Below are 19,887 nucleotides of genomic sequence, written 5' to 3'. Positions count from 1 at the left end.
TCCTGAACTAAATTTCCCATTTAGGGAGGATGATGATTGTTGTTTAATGTTTTGCCTAGTTAATGTTTAATTACCATTCCTCAATTCTTGTGTGTGAAATTATCTTAATTTGTTCTTAATTTCATGTTTAAGATTGATCACCTTGTGCATGCTCTATGATCTCAATTCAAAATTTGAAAAGTGAGAATTGAGAATGCTAAAATTGGGATAATCGATGTTCTATGTGAAACGAGAGTATTTACATGACTTATGTGACGAGTAGATTATTACTTAATGCTGATTTCATGTTAGTTTAATTAAGGAATTAATTAGATAACATGTGATTTAGAATCTAGAAGATCTGAAAGGAGCTAGGTTATTTCATAATCTGTCTTTCACTTCAAGAATAGGATAGTAATTAAGCATTAACGATCTGGGTAAACAACAACAGGATTCTCCTCCCTATTATCTCATCTTGCTCAACTCTCAATTGTGTTAATAAGTTTTCTGAATTTCTTTCATATTTTACTTTTTTTTTTAAATCATAATTGCTTTCGATTTACCGAATAGAATCATAAGTATAATTTAGTGGTATTTAATCCAATTCCCTGTGGGATCGACCTCACTTGTGTGAGATTTACTACTTGATTGCGTATACTTGCGAGATCTACCTCCACCGGTAAGGGCTTACCAGCTTCTCTCCTTTTTTTTTCGAGATTAGCGTTTGCGGCAACCCCACGACCCTTTCTGACCGGAGGTGGAACTATATATATTAGAGGGAAAAATAATTTTATTAGTAAATCATACATTCACTATTTATATTCAGAACAATTTTAGATTTGAAAAAAATATGAAAACCTGCTTCGCAAGACGACGGTACCCTAGAAGGATCAGGGGGATCCATGCCATCACCATCCCCACCATGGTATGTCGCTAACGTAGCTGACATTTTACTTTACTTTGAAGACGGAAAAAAATGTAAGAATTCACAAATGTGAAACACATAATTGAAATATCACACAAATGTTAATGCGAAAGAAATTAAAAAGTCCTTTAATTGTAAAAAATTTTAGTAACAAATGTTTACAAAATAAAAGTTACACTGAAGAATCACTATCATTTCCATCATTCACTAAGTTTACATTTTCATCCTCCACATGTTCAACTAGTAAATCATCTACTTCTTCAGCAACATAATTTTCATCAAGTTCATTATTCTCTATCTCAGAATCCACTAACTGATCGGACGATTCAACAATTACTGGAGGTTCATTCGATTGCATAATCAACTCTCCAAGATCAACCGTCAACACAAAATTGGCAGAGTTAGAATCACTAACAACATCTACATCAGTCTCATCTTCGTTGTCATTAATGTCCCAAATTTGTCGATGGCTAATATCTTCAACAACCTTCCAATCGCGACCTCTGAGTGGATCTTCAAGATAGAAAACTTGCTTCGCCTGGTTAGCAAGGATGTACGGTTCATCTTGATACCAATATCCACGAGTATTTATACTAGTTATATTATTTTCAGTGATTGTCTTCTTTCTTAATGGATTAGTGTTATACCATTTACATTCAAACAATGACATTGTATATGCACCCGTATAAGATATAGTGATTACATCTTCAAGTGTGTCGTAGTAATTAAACCCTTCAGTTCCAGCAACAGTAACACCACTATTTTGTGTCTTCCGCTTTTGGTCTCGCTTTGATGCAATAAACCGAACACCATTCACTACACAACCTTCGTAAAATGTTGCTAAGTAATCGGACCCGGAAGCGAGAGCGAGTAACTCATCACCATTTTGTAAAGTTCCAAGCTTGTGCAACTCATATATCTAAATACATAAAATGTATTAATATGAGAGGAATATAAATGGTTGAATTAAAACTTTACAATTTTGTCATTATACCTTCTTATGAAACCACGGACGAAAAGTTTGCCTATGCAAGACTTCGTGATTACCATTAGGATATTCATGCCTGATTTTGTCCAAATGTTCACTGTGAAGTATGATAATGTCAAGGTTTGATAGAGGGAAATAGAAAATAAAAATTTAACAAAATAATTTATTATAATGTAACAAACTTACTCTATGTAAGCTTGGATTTCAGGAGAATTTTGAAGAATGTACCACTCAGCTTTTTCACGAGCGATATGATCAAGAGCCTTGATAATTCTGCTAGTTAAAGGACGAGATTGAGAATTAAAAACTGAGAGATAGCGACACACAGAAGGCGCATCTTCATTTCGATCAAGTCGATTAAATCTTGTTTCACACCCTTTAAAGTACATTGAACAAAAGGTTACTGCCTCATCAGCAACATAACCTTCTGCAATTGACCCTTCAGGACGTGCCTTGTTTCCTACATAATTCTTCAATTTTTTCATGTACCTTTCAAAAGGATACATCCATCTCATAAAGACTGGGCCACCCAATATCGCTTCTTCAGGCAAATGCAATACCAAATGTATCATTATGTCAAAAAAAGCTGGAGGAAAAATCAATTCCATCTTGCACGATGAGAATTAAATTATTTTGAGCATCCTCCATATCTTTTACATTTAGAGTTCTAGAGCATAACTGTCGAAAAAAATTACACAGCTGAGTAATAGTTGTTGCAGTGTCACGAGGTAGAAATTTACGGACACCAACCGCTAGTACTCGCTGCATAATGACATGACAATCGTGAGATTTTAACCCAATAATGTTAGACTCATCTGGAGAAACTTTGCTCTTTAAATTTGAACAGAAGCCATCGGGAAACTTTATTCCTTTAACAAACTGACAAAAAAGTTGTCTTTTCTCACGAGTCAAAACATAAGGAGCATGCGGTTTCCTTAGCCTCCCATTTCCATCTTCATAAATCCACAACGATTCCCTAATACCCATCTTCTTTAAATCATGTCGCGCATTGGTTGTGTCCTTTGATTTATCATTATCCAAGATGGTACCTAGGAGACTATCACACACATTCTTCTCAACATGCATTACATCAATGTTGTGTTTTAAAATATTCGTGCTCCAATACTCCAACTCGTAGAAAATACTTTTTTTTCCTCCAATTACAATTTTCTGCAACTCTTCTACGTTTCACGCCCCCAAAATTTTCATGATGTCCGGGAATTTGGGGTTCGAGAGCATTAACTTGGGATAATATCTCTTCACAAGTAAATCGTCTTGGAGGAGGTCTTCTTTCAACTTTACCATCAAAGCGAGTATCCCTTCTCATTGCATGGTTACTTGGCAAGAACCTTTGATGACCAACATATGATGTCTTCCCGATCACTCGAATGGACGTCGTGTCTTCATTACAAGTAGGGCAAGCTTTATAACCTTGACCACTCCACCCAGACAAGCTACTACGAGCAGGAAAATCATTCACTGTCCACAAAAGCGTAGCACGCATGGTGAACATCGAGTTGGTCGAACTATCTCTCGTTGGTACCCCATTATTCCACAACTCCTTTAATTCATCCACCAAAGGTCTTAAAAATACATCCATGTCTTTACCTTGAGATTTTGCACCAGGAATTAGGGTAGATAGCAAAAAATAATTATCTTTCATACATAACCAAGGTGGTAGATTATAGTTAGCTAACACCACTGGCCACATGCTGTATGCAAGACTCATGTTGCCAAATGGATTAAATCCATCAGCAGCTAACCCAAGTCGAACATTTCTTGGGTCCCTTGCAAACTCGGGATGTTTTGCATCAAAGTCTTTCCAAGCTAAACCGTCGACCGGGTGTCGCAAACCCCATCATCTTTGGATTTTCCAGTATGATGCCATATCATGCTCTTCGCTGTAATCCTCGAACTATATAATATTTTAAGCCGAGGTGTCAACGGAAAGTATCGCATGACTTTGCAAGGAACTTTTTTTGTTTTGGCGTTCTCGGAAGTAACACAACGACTAGTTCCGCAAACTGGACAAGCCTCCTTGCATGCATTCTCCTTATAAAATAGGCAACAATTATACAAACAGACATGGATAGATTCATAACCCAAGCCTAATTTCTTCAATCTCTTTTTTGCCTCGTAGTAAGTTGGTGGAATATTATTTTCCTTCGGAAATGCAAACTTTAAAAGCTTCAACAATTCTTCAAAGATGTTATTAGGAATTTTTCCTCTAACTTTTAAATGCAATAGCTTTGCTAAAAAGTTGAGAGACAAAATCCAATCACAACCGGGATACAATTCAGCTTCAATTTCCTCAAATAAGTCATCAAACTGAGGGTTTGTGGTTGGTTGTTCATCTTCTCCTTGTACATCCTCTGTTGTTGGGGGAAAGAAGTCTTCTAGAATAGGTATCATTTCATCCTCTGATTCAACATCGGCAACTGCTACATCATCGACAACATCCTCAGGCTCGCCGTGATAAATCCACTTATCATATCCTTGCATGAAACCTCGATCAAATACGTGTGCTCTAACCCTATCTATTTTTTCAAACCTACTATTTATACATCTCACACAAGGACATCGAATTCTTCCATCACAATCCTTATGTTCTGATGCCATTGCTAAAAAGGCTTGTAGACCATTCCAAAATTCATGGCAACCACGATTTCTGATTTTGGTCCAAGACTTATCGATTGTCGCCATCTACAATTTAGGCGACAAATAAAGTGTTACAAATTTGAATAATTTGTAAAGTGTTATGAAATATAACAAAGCTATGGTATATATTTATAAGTATACCAAAGCATTGAGATATTCTTTTCAAACATTAATAAAATTTTATGAATATTTTATGAATTACACATTTAAATAAAAATTTTATTCATTAATATTTACAACTTAAATTAAAAAAAATGAACAAATTACTCTTTAAAAATATTTTAATTTTTATGTTATTTATTAATTTATATAAAAAAAAAGTAATAACTTATTATAGTTTAAACTAATTTATTTAAAAAACTTTATTCATTTAATTACCAATAACTTTAAATTAAAAAAATAATTAATCTCTTGTTTAAGAATTATTTATTTTAAAAAAATATATTATTTAAAAATTTATATAATTTATTATAATTTAAACTAATTTTTTTATTTAATTTATAAAATTAAAAGTTTAATTTTTTATTTAATTTATAATTTTTTTTTTTGAGAAATATTTAATTTATAAAATTAAAACTTTATTTTTATAAAATAAATTTATATTAAATTATAATTTTTTAATTCCATTATTAATCTTAATTTTTTAAAATAATAAAATTATCACAAAATAAAATTCCATTAACATGTTTTTTCTTAAAACCAAACATAAAAGTTTATTAATTTAATTACAATTTATATTAAAATTAAAAAATTCATTTTATTTAACTTTTTAATTTTTATTATACTTTTTTATTTTTTTCATTGTTTTCATTTTTCTTTATTTAAAAAATGTGAAATTACAAAACTAACATCCTAAAATTATATTTGATATTTTTTTCACTATTCTCACTATATTATGATGATAATTCATATTTAATATACTAAACAACATTAATTACATCAAATACAAATTATAATATAACAACAACAAATAAACATTAATAAATAATTTCAATTCCACAAAATAATTTAAAAATGTAAAAAAAAAATACAACAATAAAATATTTATATAAACTATACAAAATATACTCTTTCAACTTATATCATATTACCAAAATAATATATATATATAATATATACTTATATAAACAAAAATAACATTATTATATATATAATATACAAATAATACATTATATTTCAAAAATATAACCAAAAATCATATATATATATATCCACATTGTATATATAAACCAAAATAAAACAATATATATCAAAATTATATATATAAATATATACAGTGAACTAAAAACACTCAAATAAAACAATAAATACCCAAATCAAAAATATATATATACAGTGAAGATATATACACAAATAAATCAAAAAATACCCAAATCAAATATATATATAAACAGTTAACATATATACACAAATACAGATTATTATATATATACACAATATATACTATTCCTTTATATATATATACTAATAATAATATTACAAATTATATATACTAAAAACTACACAGATTTATATATGTACACATTCTAAAACACCTAATATATTGCAATTTATATAACCTAAAAATTACACAAATTTATATATATACACACACTACGAAATTTTAAAAACAATATATACATCATATATTATAATTCCTAACATTCCAAAAAAAAATTTCAAACACAAAACAAAAAATTAAATTATACAAATCTAAAATTATAACAAAGTTATAAAAAATATAAATCTATATAATATAAATACCTCTGGAGACGGCAGTGGCGGAGCAAGGGTGGTCGGCCGGAGGCGGTTTGGGCAGGCGGAGGCTTCGGAGTGGGCTGATGCGGTTGGGGGAGGCGGAGGAAAAATAGTTTAGGTTTTGATTTTTTTTTTAGAGAAAACGAAAAATGGTAAAACTGGGTCTGATGGGGTATATATAGGTATATTAGCGGCGGACCCCGCCGCTAATAATAATTAATTTATTGTTTTTTTTTAAAACAGAATACTATTAGCGGCGGGGTCCGCCGCTAATACCCCGCTGCTAATACTTTCAAATGTAACGGGCGGGAATTTTCCCGCCCACTCATTAGCGGCGGGGTATTAGCGGCGGACCCTGCCGCTAATAGTAATAGCGGCGGGCATTAGCGGCGGACAGCCCGCCGCTATTAATTTTTTCAAAAAAAAAAATAAACAGCCCACCAATAGCGGCCAAGCAGGGGCTCCGCCGCTAATAGCCCCATTATTAGCGGCGGAGGAGCTCCGCCGCTAATAGCCCCGCCGCTATTGGGGGGAATTCTTGTAGTGTTTGGTCCCCCATCGGTCTACATATAGCAATCAAAAAAATTGGGGTCGTACGTAATTTAGTAAAGTGACATCCACATCATCTTTCCACAAGAGCATAAGACCACCACTAAGGCTCACTCTAGGAGCTTCTATCCCGTTGTTCAAATACAAAGATTGTCAGACACTATTAATTGAATTACACTGAGTTTGTTTTCATAAAAAATAAAATGTGGGGCGATTTTTGTTGAACAAGCAATCAAAGGTGTTTGAATGCACTCGACTCGTGTATTCCAACTGAGAATTTTCACATTGATTTGTGGGGTTTCATAGCAACCTTCGCACTTGAGTCATTAGAGAAACCAGAGTTTGCAACATCAGAAACTAGTATCTCAGAACCTTCTCTCCTTGACAACAAAGAAGATAATGTTCCTTGGATACCACGACATCTTTTAAGCATTTTTCTCATGTAGAAAGTATCATTTGACCACTTAACAGTTGAGTTAGGTGATTGATTTCCTTATCCACAATCACTATTGCTGAAGTGGTAATGCAGCGGGGGCCCGAATGACTGCTGGTGAGAGTTGTATAGAGAGGTGGGTTTGTGGGGATTGAATTTGTGAGTGGAGGGTAGGTAGCAAATGTGTTGTGCGATCCAAGATCAAGCATGTAAATGTGTGAGAGATCAACAATGGGGGGACTAGTGCACGAAGTTACTGCTGGTTTAGAGGTGGTGGGCGTTTTGGTTTGAATAATGTGATGACGAAAGGTTACTCCAGTGGTACTGTTTGTGGGGTGGAAAATGGTGGAGAGGGAGCATTGGGTTCAGTAGTGTTGGTGGTAATGTTGTTGGTAGTTGTTGTGTTCGTGATTGGTGGCAAAAGGGGAGCAGAAGTGTGATTATAATTTGGTAAAAAATTAGTGTGCCTTGGAAAAGGAGAATATGGTATTAGTCATATTGTGGATCATGTTACTTATAGTGAAATACTTAATAGTCCACAATTTTCAAAATGGATAAAATCTATGGATGATAAGATTGACTCCATGAAGAAAATGATATATGAGAGTTAGTTCTATTACCTGATGATTTTAAACCATAAGTTGTAAGTGGATTTAAAAAACTAAAAACGATAATAAGGGACAAATTGAAAGGATTATGTAGACTTCTAATAACATGTCATGTGTACAACTGTATACACATCAGCAGTTTGAGCTGGCATTGAACATTAAAATTTGGACAGAATAGTGAATACCAAAATAATATGTGAGTTTTGAGGGTTTTACCACCAGAAAATCAGTTTGTAGGGTTAAGGGTCACAAGTAGTAATGCCGCCAATATGCCTATCTTCTTATAAATTAGTTGTAGATACATTGAAACAAGATGAGAAATTTGTTTGGATGTTTTTTCTCCATCATAATTGTATACTCATTTTGTTTAGAGATGTTTTATTTGCACCCAAAAATTTTAGAGATAATTACATTAAATACAAATTTAACGATATTCTATAAAAACACAAGAAAATAATAAAAAACCACATGAAAGTAACAAGAAAATAACATCAAAGCAACGTCAAAAATAATATAAAAATAACAAAAAATCAACAACAAAATAACAAGAGTAAAATATAAAAATACATAAAAAGATTGTATTTTATGTAAATAAAATTTAAAAATCGTAAAAATATTGAAAATTTCATACAGATCGTATCTTTGTAATTTTTTTTTATTGTTTTTATATTTTTTTTTTGAAATTAAATGTACCAAATTTTATTACTTTTACTTTATATTAAGTATATAATTTAATTTATAGTAATTTTTTTAGAAAAAAAAATATTTCTTCCTTCTCACATTCTTTAAAAACATATATGTAAAATAAAAGTAAAATATATTTTAAATATAAAGGTAAAAAAAAAAGTTATATGAAATCTTTTTTTTTTAGAGAAAATGCTATTATATTAAAATAAGAAGTCATAATATAATAGGCATAAGGGGTGGAGGTATTTCCTCTATCCATGAACATTTAGCATCCACTGAAAGAGCGAACCTAGCTAACAAATGAGCGATTTTATTAATAGATCTAAACACATGAGACATCTGAGCTTCATAAAAATTGGACACTAAAAAAGAAATATTATTTAGCAAATAATGAAAATCATAAACTAACTCTTGTGAAGAATGTACTCCTTTAACTACTAAGAGGGAATCAATCTCCATAAAGTGAACAAGTAGTTGAAGGTCTTTAAGCCATTGCAAATTATGCATAAGAGTCATAGCTTTCATAACTTATTGTTTGAAACATCCACGAAATAGAGCAGACATGGCAGCAACAATCTCTCCCATACTATTTTGTAAGATAGCACTGAATCTAGAGGTTTGATTCATTGTGTCGACAGCAGTGTCGGTGTTAAATTTCAGGCGACCCGAAGGGGGATTCAACCAAGGGGCATCCAGTGAAATAGCTAACGTGGAATCTGAAGCATTAGTTGAGGCTACAATAGGCATGACTTGTCGAACAACCCTAAATTCATCTAGATAGGAGTGTGCAAAATAGAGAATTACATCAAGTGGCTTTGGCTTAGTACCATGTCTCTCCTTGTTTCTTTCGGTCCAAATGCTCCAAAAAAATTATAGCAAACTGCTCAAGCTGTAAAGAGGACCATATTGTGGAGACATGTAGCAGAAATCCCTTTAAATTCATATGATTTGAAAATAACTCATTAATCGAAAAAGAAGAGTACCACCACACTCGTCTAGGACGCTTACAGTAAAAAAAAGGCATGAGAAATTATCTCCTTTTTTCTATTACACAAAGAACAACGAGCAGAGTCACTAATGTGACATGTATGGAGAATATCAGGGACAGACAATCATGAATAACACGCCACAAGAAAATACAAATCTTCGAAGAGAGTGACAATGCCCGTAATTTTTTCCACCATTAGAGAGATTGAAGGTCGCTTGCTGAAGGTTGTTGCTCTTCAAATTTTGTTGCTAGAGAGTAACTTGATTTAACAGTATAAATACCGTTTGATTCATGATGCCACATTAATTGGTCTTGTTGATCAAAGAGTGTTAGAGGAATACTTAGTATTTTGTAAAATCCAATTCCAAAAACAAAGTTGTTAACATTATTTAAAAAATATGAAAATAAGATAAAATTAATACAAAAAATTGTGATTTTTTTTCAAAAAATAAAAAGTAAAGTTTCAAAATTAATTTTTCTTGTTTCAAAAAAAAAAAATAATTTATCCTAATAGAATATCTAAATTCGAATCTCCCTTCTTAATGTAAAAAAAAATAAAATTAGTGTCTCTTCTAAAAAAAAATAATTTAAGTTTAACGTTGTATTAAAATGCATTTATTATTTTTTGAGTTCAAATAAAACTCCATTACTTTATTTTAATGATAATTTGTTGAAAAAAGAAACATTACTATAGCGATTCTTTTGTCAATAATAATATTAAAAAAAAAAGACATATTGTAAGTTTGTAACGATCCGCGCCACCATTCAGCTGTTGCATTTCATCCTCAAATGAAATACTATCGACGGTCAAGAAAACGTTTCACTCTTCACACGGATCACTCTTTTCAACCGTCCATGAAAAGTATCATCCTACGGCTAAAAATGGATCATAAAAAAGCTTGGCTTCGAATTCTCTCCCTTATATATACGCCCCAAAACCCAATCCCGTTTCATCTCGTCTTTAACTTTTATAATCATTGTTTGGTTGTCAGAGAAAATCTTTGAGAAAATGTCAGGAAGAGGCAAGGGAGGTAAAGGCTTGGGAAAGGGAGGAGCTAAGAGGCACAGGAAGGTTCTTAGGGACAATATCCAGGGAATCACTAAACCTGCCATTCGAAGACTCGCTCGTAGGGGAGGTGTGAAGCGTATCAGTGGCCTTATCTATGAGGAAACCAGAGGAGTCCTCAAGATCTTCTTGGAAAATGTTATTCGTGACGCTGTTACTTACACAGAGCACGCTCGGAGGAAGACGGTCACTGCCATGGATGTTGTTTATGCTTTGAAGAGACAAGGTCGCACCCTATACGGTTTTGGTGGTTAATTCCCAAAACGATTTCTGTACAATCAATCGGTTCCTGTCTTTTAGGGTTTTTAGGTTCTTTTCTTTTCTGGGTCTTTGGACATAGATTTGTTATCTCTTACTATCTGATGTCAATGTAGTCGGAATTTGAGGAAATGAATCAAAATTATCTTAGATTGGCTTCAAAATTTGTCTTTGATCTGGAACAATGGAATTGCAATGAATGGAAAATGTTTAAATTAATTCTCGGTCGTAATTAGAGAGACTTATATTCATATAATACCCACGAACTTAAAATATCTAAAATTTAGATTGAAACTGCAGCATCCCAAACTGACATAGGTGGTGGACTGGACTCGTACACTAAAACTCTACAGAAGATTATGTCGAATGCGTCTGCTCCTTTGGGTGGAGTAGAAATGAGAGTTGAACCTCTGGTGTTGAGTTTTGATACGACAACGAAAATGGTGTCGTTTGTGGTGAATTTCTCGTCGGGGCAATGGGTGCGTGGTGATTATAAGGATCTGGTGAGGGGCTCAGTGGCCGTGCGTGTCCTCATATTTGATTCCTATGCAGATGTATGATAAATCAAACTCGAAGATAGATACAAATTTATTGTGTAATCATATTCTCCAAATTATTGCAATTTAATAATTAATATCCATTTTATGTTATTGCTATTCAGTCATCAAATAATATCAATTTTCATTTGAGTAGTTGCTCATCCTATTTCTTTTATTTTCAATTATTGTAGTACGTGATAGTACAGGTATTATTTGACTTGAGTCCATCATTAATTCGCTAGTTACAAATAGCTAAAACTCTCACACATGTCGAACACACACATTATATTAGTGTCTGGGGCAAACTGTAAGAAAAAATAATTTGAGGGAAATTATAAATAAATAGATATAATTTCTTTTTACTTATGTAATATAGGGTTATTATAGAGTTCCTCAGTTGGTAATACCTCACATAAGACAAGATACTTTTTTTTTGTGCTGTAGCTTTAGGTTGTTTTTAACTTGACATCTTAACAATCATTTTTGTAACTTGTTACAATTTTAGTTTGGGAAAAAACTAGGAATATTCTAAAAAGGGAAAAATATTACAACAATACTGTGGGCCGGCCCAATGAACATTTGTACAGCCCAAAAGGAAAATATTACAAAAATACCACTTGCCCTTACCTTCAGCCGCACGTCACAAACGGAGAGGATGAATGAAGCTCCATCGATGCAGTCGGCCACGCAACCAGAATGAAACCAGATCGAACGTAAAACAACTGTAAATCCCGTCGAATTTCAATAGGAAACGATCAAATCCAACGATCTAAACATAAATTTTAAAAAAAAAAGAGCAGGACAACCGTGGAGAAACTGAAATTCGACATTTGATTTCGGTTTTTATAGTGCAATATCACTCAAACGAGCGTCGAAAATTCAGATTGAAGCAATGTAAATCTGTATTGAACAAATCTGGAGCTCCCCCTCAAATCCAAAAAAAAAAGGTATGAGCTGAATTTTTTTTTCAACAATGATACACGACATTTTTAGTTGCATTCTGGTTGATTCAATGGTGTGCAACAGGAAATTCATATGGAAAAACCAATAAACAAGAACTGATTCTGATTAAGGAACCAAGGGATACTAATAACTTTTTTTAATTTTTTTTGCGTTGGCTTACAGTTGCATTATCGTTTGAAAAATGGTTTAGAAATCATGAAGAAGTGTTATATGACAAGTACCAAGAGCTAGCATATATACAAGGTAAGATTTATGTTAATGGTAGCAAATTAGTTTTATAATAGTTGTAAATCGATCTGATTCGAATAAACATGATGAAAAATGACAATGAGTAAGAACTATGTAATTTTGGGGATAGAATTGTGGTTTTTCAGTTGGTTTACAGTTGCATAATCATTTAATAATAGTTTCATTACGTTTTTTGCAGGAATTTATTGTGGAAAAGATAGAGGACAGAGCAGTTTGAGAAATGGTTAGTTTCTCAAAATTTAAATGAAGTTTCTTAATAGTTTTATTCTCGTTTCTTTGTAGTTTATTAACAACCAAAAAATGGCAAAATCAGGAATCAGGACAAGAAATACAATGCTTGAACAAAGGAACAGAGATAGAAGTAAGTTTGTACTCTATTTCATAACATAATCAAACCAGTTTTAAAATTCGTTGGCTCGGACTAATAACCATTGCAAAAACACAGGAAAGGAAAGACATTCCATTCCTAGTCTTCTACAATGGACAATTCGATGATCGAATGAATTATGAAAATTATGAAGCCAGTGGACACTACATTTCTGCCAATTGTAACTATGAAGATTTGCAACAGAAACTCAAAGATGCCCTAGAATGTAACCAAGAAAACACTGTTTTACAACTGAAATATCAAGTGAAGGAAGGATACCAACCATTGAGGATAAAGGATGATCAAAGCCTGCATTTCTACATACAACTCAAACTGAAAGACCCCGACTTCACAACATACCCAATGTGTGTGAATGTCATCAACAACCCAACAACAACCATCGATGCATCATTCTTTGGAAATGACAATTCATTAATTACACATAGAAGCGCCTTCCAACCAATCGAATACAATGCAGCAACAACAGAAGACTCAACAAATCAACAACATATAATTGAAGCAACAGTACCGGAATTTGGAGAAGAAAGTTTTGACTTCATGGACTATGCAAAACTTGTGGCAGAGGAAATGGTTGAGCAACTGGAAAACAACAGAAAAAAGGAACCAGAAATCACAGATTATGACGAACTACTAATCACAGATCCGCATCATCCAGAAATAGAAGAAGCACAAATATACAAAGACAAAGAAACACTGCAGAGTGTGCTTGGTTTCTATGCAATTAGGAACAACTTCCAATTCAGAGTTAAAAAATCATGTGCAAGAACATACAAGATTTGTTGTTTGGATCCAAAATGCAAGTGGGCACTAACAGCATCCAGAAACGGGCCAACAAAGTCATTCATCATTCGAAAGTACGACAGAAAGATGATACACACTTGTGATCTAAACATCAGAAGGACTAAATTTACAGTCCCAAACCTGCAACATAACGAAAAGGGCCAAAATAAATTATGAATCCTGAATAAAACAGTATGAAAACTGTAATACAACTACAAACAAACTAAAAACAAACTATCAATGGCAAACAACTACACAGAAAAAAACAGTAAAGACCTGAAATCGTTTGGAAACATAAAAAAAACAGTAAACAACTAACCCTAAAAGAAATCGAAAAATGCAGTATAAAAAGAACAATAAAACTATATTAAAACAACAAACAAACTACAAAACATATACAACTATAGAAAATATAGAGCAAAGATTTGAAAATCGTTTTGAAATCTAAAATATAACAGCAAACAACTAAACCTAATGAAAATCGAAAACACATCAAAACATACCATTAACAAACTATTAAAAAACTGAAAAGAAACTACCGACGACTGATTGAAAACACCAAAAACGAAAACAAAACACATAACTTGTAAGCACAAAAAAACACTGAAAATAAAGAAAACAAAACCAAATTAAAGAACAACACCCAGACCAGAATCAAATGAAATGATCAAAACCAACAATAAATAACTAAAAAAATTTAAAAACATGAAACAAAATGCGCAAATAAAATCCTAAAATTACACAAAGCATAATGAACATGAAAACGCCAAAATCTGGGTAAAGCATAAATGAAAGAAAGGGGGAAACGAAAATAAAACTAAAAACCAACCTGAGTCCGATCTTCAGCATGTGTAATAGATTTTTGAAATTTTTTCCCAGAAATTTCTGGAACCGTGTGCTCCTCCAAGTTGAGCTTCGTTTTCTTCGAATAATGGGGTCTCACACGCTTGGGCATTGGAGCTTCAAAATCAGAATCAAAATCATCAATGATTGGGCGTTTACCCTTGGATTTGTTGGCCAAAGATTTCTTGCCCATTTTTGATTTCTGTTTGAGAACTGCAGAAGGGGATGAAGATGAACGAGTGATTGCCATCCTATAAATAAGATTGAAAAAAACTGAAACAGAGAGGGGAAAACAGTTGCTAAATCGTGGGCTAAGAGGAAGTTGAAAATTCGTGGATGAACCAAAAAGAAGAGGGAAAAACGTGATAAATTATGGGTAGTTAATGGAGGTTACTTGAATTCAAATGAAATAAGAGAACAGAAATGAAGAATCGAAAATGAAATGAAAAGAAAATGAAAAAAGAGAGGGAAGAGAGTATGATTTGATTGATGATGCATGGGGAGAGCACACGTGTATGCATGGTATGATGAGTAAGTGGTAAATGTGTAATAAAAATAACTTTGTAAGTAGAAATGTAGTAATAGGCGTGTGAGGGTAATTTTGTAATAAAGTGTCTAAAATGGATTTTTCATGTAAAAATTTCTTTTAGTTTTGTAACTTGTTATTACAGTTATTTTTAAAATAATTATTTTTTATTTCCTTTTTCTTTTATAATATGTAATTTTAAAAAATAAAAATGTAACTTTAACTTTCTTTTATTTTTTCATAATAGTATCAACATTGAAGAGCATTGTATCAACAATGAAGAGCTTATAAAGTTAAGTACATCATATCTTAAAAGAGAGCGTCTGCCCCCTGTTTGTTCTGTGGCAGTTTTTTTTTCTTCTTCTTCCTTAATCGTGTTTATCCAATTAACTGTCTCTCCTTCTTTTCCGATCGTGCGTAACCTCCATTAAACTGCCATCCCACCTTCAACCTCCACTTCGACCCCATGATTCCCATCCTCTACCAATTCTCTATCAATATCTCCACGATGGAAAATCACTATATATACAGGTTCTTAGTCTTGACAAATCACTCATACCCTAACTTTCTACCTATGGAGCGAATCCTCAAGGATATGTCTTCCCAAATTCAACTCACTGAGAAAGAAAAAGTTGTTCATGAAATTGGAGAATCAAGCAACTCTGCCATCCCTACCATCTCGGAATGGAGTGTTTTTGCCTATGTTCTAACCCACAAAAAAATCAACCCAGGTGTTCATTCTTCAAATGTCTGATCTCTGGTCCAAACGTTTTGAAGTCACCATAACAGATCGAAGGGGCTATTTTCTGGTTCAATTTGGCTGTGCTGGTGATATGCAGAGGACTCTTTATCATCAACCTTGGCATTTCAATAATCAGCCCATTATTTTTGCTGCTATTTCTAATTTTAAAATTCCTATTGAATCTAACTTTATTCACATTCCCCTTTGGGTTCAGGTTCATGGTCTCCCATTTCTCAGCAAAAGCAAAGTCTTAGCTGATAAAATTGGGTCTGATATGGGTGAATTTCTGGAGGTTGATGATGAATCTTTAATGGAGGGTTGGGGCCCTTTTATGCGCATCAGAGTTGATATGGATGCAACCCAACCCCTCCTCCGTGGAACCTTCCTCAAATTCACCAACATGAATGATAGTTTATGGGTTGATTTCAAATATGAGTCACTACCTGATTTTTGTCACAAATGTGGAAGGTTAGGACATACTTATCTAAGTTGTCTTCAATTTTTGGAGGCAGAGGACAATGGTGGTGATACTTCTCTTCCTTATGGAGTTTGGATGAAAGGTGACCCTCTGCCCCGTCCTGGTGCTGGCCGTCCTTTGCGAGGAAGTAAAGCCAACAATGTGGCATGGCCTTTACTAACTCGTTTTGTCCGCAACACCATACACCAAGCCTTACAACCTCCCCCGAACACCATACCAGCATCTTCCCATCAAAATCCCATAATATCAAACATTACAAACATCCCACCACAACTCATCACCAACACAAACCCACATTCCACTGCCCACCATCTATCTAATCCCCCCAACATCTTGCCAAAATTAACTTTGCCAACACACTCTGCTCATGGCCCACCCATAATATCAACTCCTCCTAACACTACCATAGCAGATAATAACCTTCCTACTGCTACTCATACTTACAAACACCAAGCTGTCCATACTGGAGATTCCTTGCGATCTATACTCAAACGCTGTCGACTACAGAATACTACTGAAAGTTCCTCCAACCAAGACCTTATGCATACCATGATGGACACTATTGAATCCTCAACTGTCTTGCCTTCTGAAGCTTCGGATGACATTGCAGCCTTTGTGAATGACCAATTATCAACACATTCTGCTGATGAAGATGAAGCTAGTCCGGCGGGTGTTGCCCAGCAACCCCGCCACTCACCATGATTGCTATAAGTTGGAATGCTCGAGGGTTGGGGAAACCGAGCAAATTCCGTCAACTGCGCCTGCTTAATTCTCAACAGGCTTTCCATTTATTGTTTCTTATGGAGACAAAGTTATCTACTGGGTCTATTAATAAGATTAGAGTTGCTTTGAATTTTCCCAATGGCTTTGAAGTTCCTAGGAGGGGTCTTGGGGGTGGATTAATGTTGTTATGGAAAGATAATATTGATGTAACTTTGCTGAATTATTCAATGAATCATATTACTTGCTATGTTCAGTGTGACAATATTCCCAAGTTCCATTTTTCTGGTTTTTATGGTGCAGCCGAAACACAATTAAGACCTCATACTTGGAGAGTTCTCAAGAGACTTGCTGACATTTTCCCTATTGACCCTTGGTTGGTAATGGGGGACTTTAATGAAATTTTCTCCCCTGATCTCAAAGTTGGTGGTGCCACTAGAGACCTTACATTAATTGATAATTTCCATGAGGCAGTGAATTATGGTAACCTCTCTCGTTTGGAATTATACTGGGTATGACTTTACTTGGACCAATCGGGCTCCTGGTTCTCTACACATTAAAGAATGTCTTGATTATGGATTTGTTAACTCTTTTTGGCATAATGTTTTCAATACCACAACTCTTCACCACCTGGACTATTATTCTTCAGACCACAGGGCACTCAAAACTGAATTCCACACCAGCAATGACCCTCCTCTTAACCAGAAATTCAGATCACGTTTTCGCTATGAAGCTCTTTGGCTCAACGATCCTGAATGCAATGAAATCGTTGATCGACATTGGACTACTTCTGACCATAATTCTCTACACCAAGCTGTTCAGAATATTCACACTGTTTCCTCACATCTGCAATCATGGCACATTAATAAATATGGTAATATGAGGAGGAAAATATCTAATGCTCAGAAAAAAGTCTCAGATCTCAGAGCATCTGATATCTCTAGTCAAGCTTTCTTCTCTGATCTTCATCAATCCGAACGAATCCTTGATGATCTTCTTGAGCAAGAAGAAACTTATTGGCACCAACGTTCTCGTATTAATTGGTTAAAAGCTGGTGATGCTAATACCAAGTATTTTCACTCCCGAGCTTCTGGTAGAAAAGCCAATAACCACATCAAAAAGCTTCAGACTAATAATGGAGAGTTAGTGACTGGTTTGTAAGGTATTTCTGGCTGTTTCCATGACTATTATGCTAACCTTTTTGCCACTGCTGGTGTTGATGCTACTGCTATGGATCTTGTTTTGGATACTATTCCCACAACCATTACACCCGAAATGAACTTCATTCTTCAGCAACCCTTTACAAGTGATGAGATACTAGCTGCTTTAAATAGCATGGGAAGTGACAAAAATCCAGGGCCAGATGGGATGTCGGTTATGTTTTTTACTAATCATTGGAGTACCATTGATCCTCATATCACTGCTGCTGTCTTGGATGTATTAAATAATCGCTCAGATCCCTCATGTATCAACAAAACTCTCATAACTCTCATTCCGAAAGTCAAGCATCCTACCTCTATCACGCATTATCGACCCATCAGTCTCTGTAATGTCATCTACAAACTCATTTCCAAGGCTATTGTTCTCAGGATGAAGCCATTTTCGCACTTAGTCATTTCAGAATTCCAAAGTGCCTTTATCTCTGATCGGTTAATTACTGATAATGTGTTGGTTGCCTATGAATGGCTTCATTGTCTATGCAATAAAACCAGGGGTAGAGTTAGCTATGCGGCCCTTAAACTTGATATGAGTAAAGCATTCGACAGAGTAGAATGGCACTTTTTAGAGCGTAATCTATTGAAAATGGGGTTTGGCCACGGTCTTGTTGAGCTTATTATGCAATGTATCTCTTCAACAAGCTTTTCATTCCTTATTAATGGTCATGTTACGGGACAACTGCAACCTAAACGTGGTATTCGACAGGGAGATCCACTTTCCCCATATCTCTTTCTTGTCTGTTCAGAAGCACTTTCTCGGTTGCTGCAATTACATGAACAACAAGGTATGCTTACGGGGCTCGATGTTACTCGACAAGCTCCTAAAGTCTCGTATCTCCTCTTTGCGGATGATAGCCTCCTATTTTGTCGTACTGATGCTCTCTCTCTCTCTCTTGCTGCGGTTAAACACACGTTGGATGTTTATAGCAATGCTTCAGGCCAGCTCATCAACTATGATAAGTCAGTTATGTCTTTCTCTCCAAACACTTCCACAGCAGATCAGAATGCGTTTAGTCTCCTCCTTGGAATGCCTATCCAATCTTGTCATGAGCAATATTTGGGTCTTCCCTCCTATACTGGGCACAATAAGAGTGAAGCGTTTAATGAAATCAAGAATCGTATTTGGAAGCTTCTTACGGCTTGGCAAGAAAAGCTCTTTTCCATTGGGGGAAAGAAATTCTTCTAAAAGCTGTGGTCCAATCTATACCTACTTATGCTATGAGTTGTTTCAAGCTTCCTGTATCTTTCTGTAACAGTATTGAGAGCATGATGGCTCGTTTTTGGTGGGGTTTCAAAGCAAATGGTCATTCTATACATTGGAAGAGATGGAACTACCTATGCTGAAGTAAACAAATGGGAGGCCTTGGATTCCGATCTTTTATTGACTTCAATCAAGCTCTCCTTGCTAAACAAGCTTGGCGCTTGCTTAATAAGCCTGATTGGCTTCTTTGTCGAATTTTTCATCACCGTTGTTTTAGCCGTACTGGTTTTTTACATGCCAAGTTGGGAAACAATCCCTCTTATACATGGCGAAGTATCCATTGGGGTAAAGAGCTCCTTCTTGAC

At 34.4% G+C, this 19,887-nt stretch overlaps 2 protein-coding genes across 2 annotated transcripts; both read left to right on the top strand.

Annotated features, from left to right (window-relative positions):
• The first annotated feature begins 10,329 nt into the window (after nt 1–10,329).
• LOC115716998 (histone H4) lies at nt 10,330–11,040 on the top strand. The gene has a single exon (XM_030645922.2). The coding sequence runs from the start codon at nt 10,562–10,564 to the stop codon at nt 10,871–10,873; it is 312 nt and encodes a 103-aa protein (XP_030501782.1). The 5' UTR covers nt 10,330–10,561; the 3' UTR covers nt 10,874–11,040.
• Nucleotides 11,041–17,082: 6,042 nt separating this feature from the next.
• LOC115718003 (uncharacterized) lies at nt 17,083–18,265 on the top strand. The gene is made up of 2 exons (XM_030646972.2): nt 17,083–17,587; nt 17,754–18,265. The coding sequence occupies exons 1-2, from the start codon at nt 17,083–17,085 to the stop codon at nt 18,263–18,265; spliced, it is 1,017 nt and encodes a 338-aa protein (XP_030502832.2).
• The last annotated feature ends 1,622 nt before the right edge of the window (nt 18,266–19,887 follow it).

This window comes from Cannabis sativa, chromosome 5 (genome assembly GCF_029168945.1).
Source record: "Cannabis sativa cultivar Pink pepper isolate KNU-18-1 chromosome 5, ASM2916894v1, whole genome shotgun sequence".
Lineage (NCBI taxonomy): Eukaryota > Viridiplantae > Streptophyta > Magnoliopsida > Rosales > Cannabaceae > Cannabis > Cannabis sativa.
The sequence above is the reverse complement of the archived record's forward strand: the minus strand, read 5'-3'. Positions and strand labels throughout refer to the sequence as shown.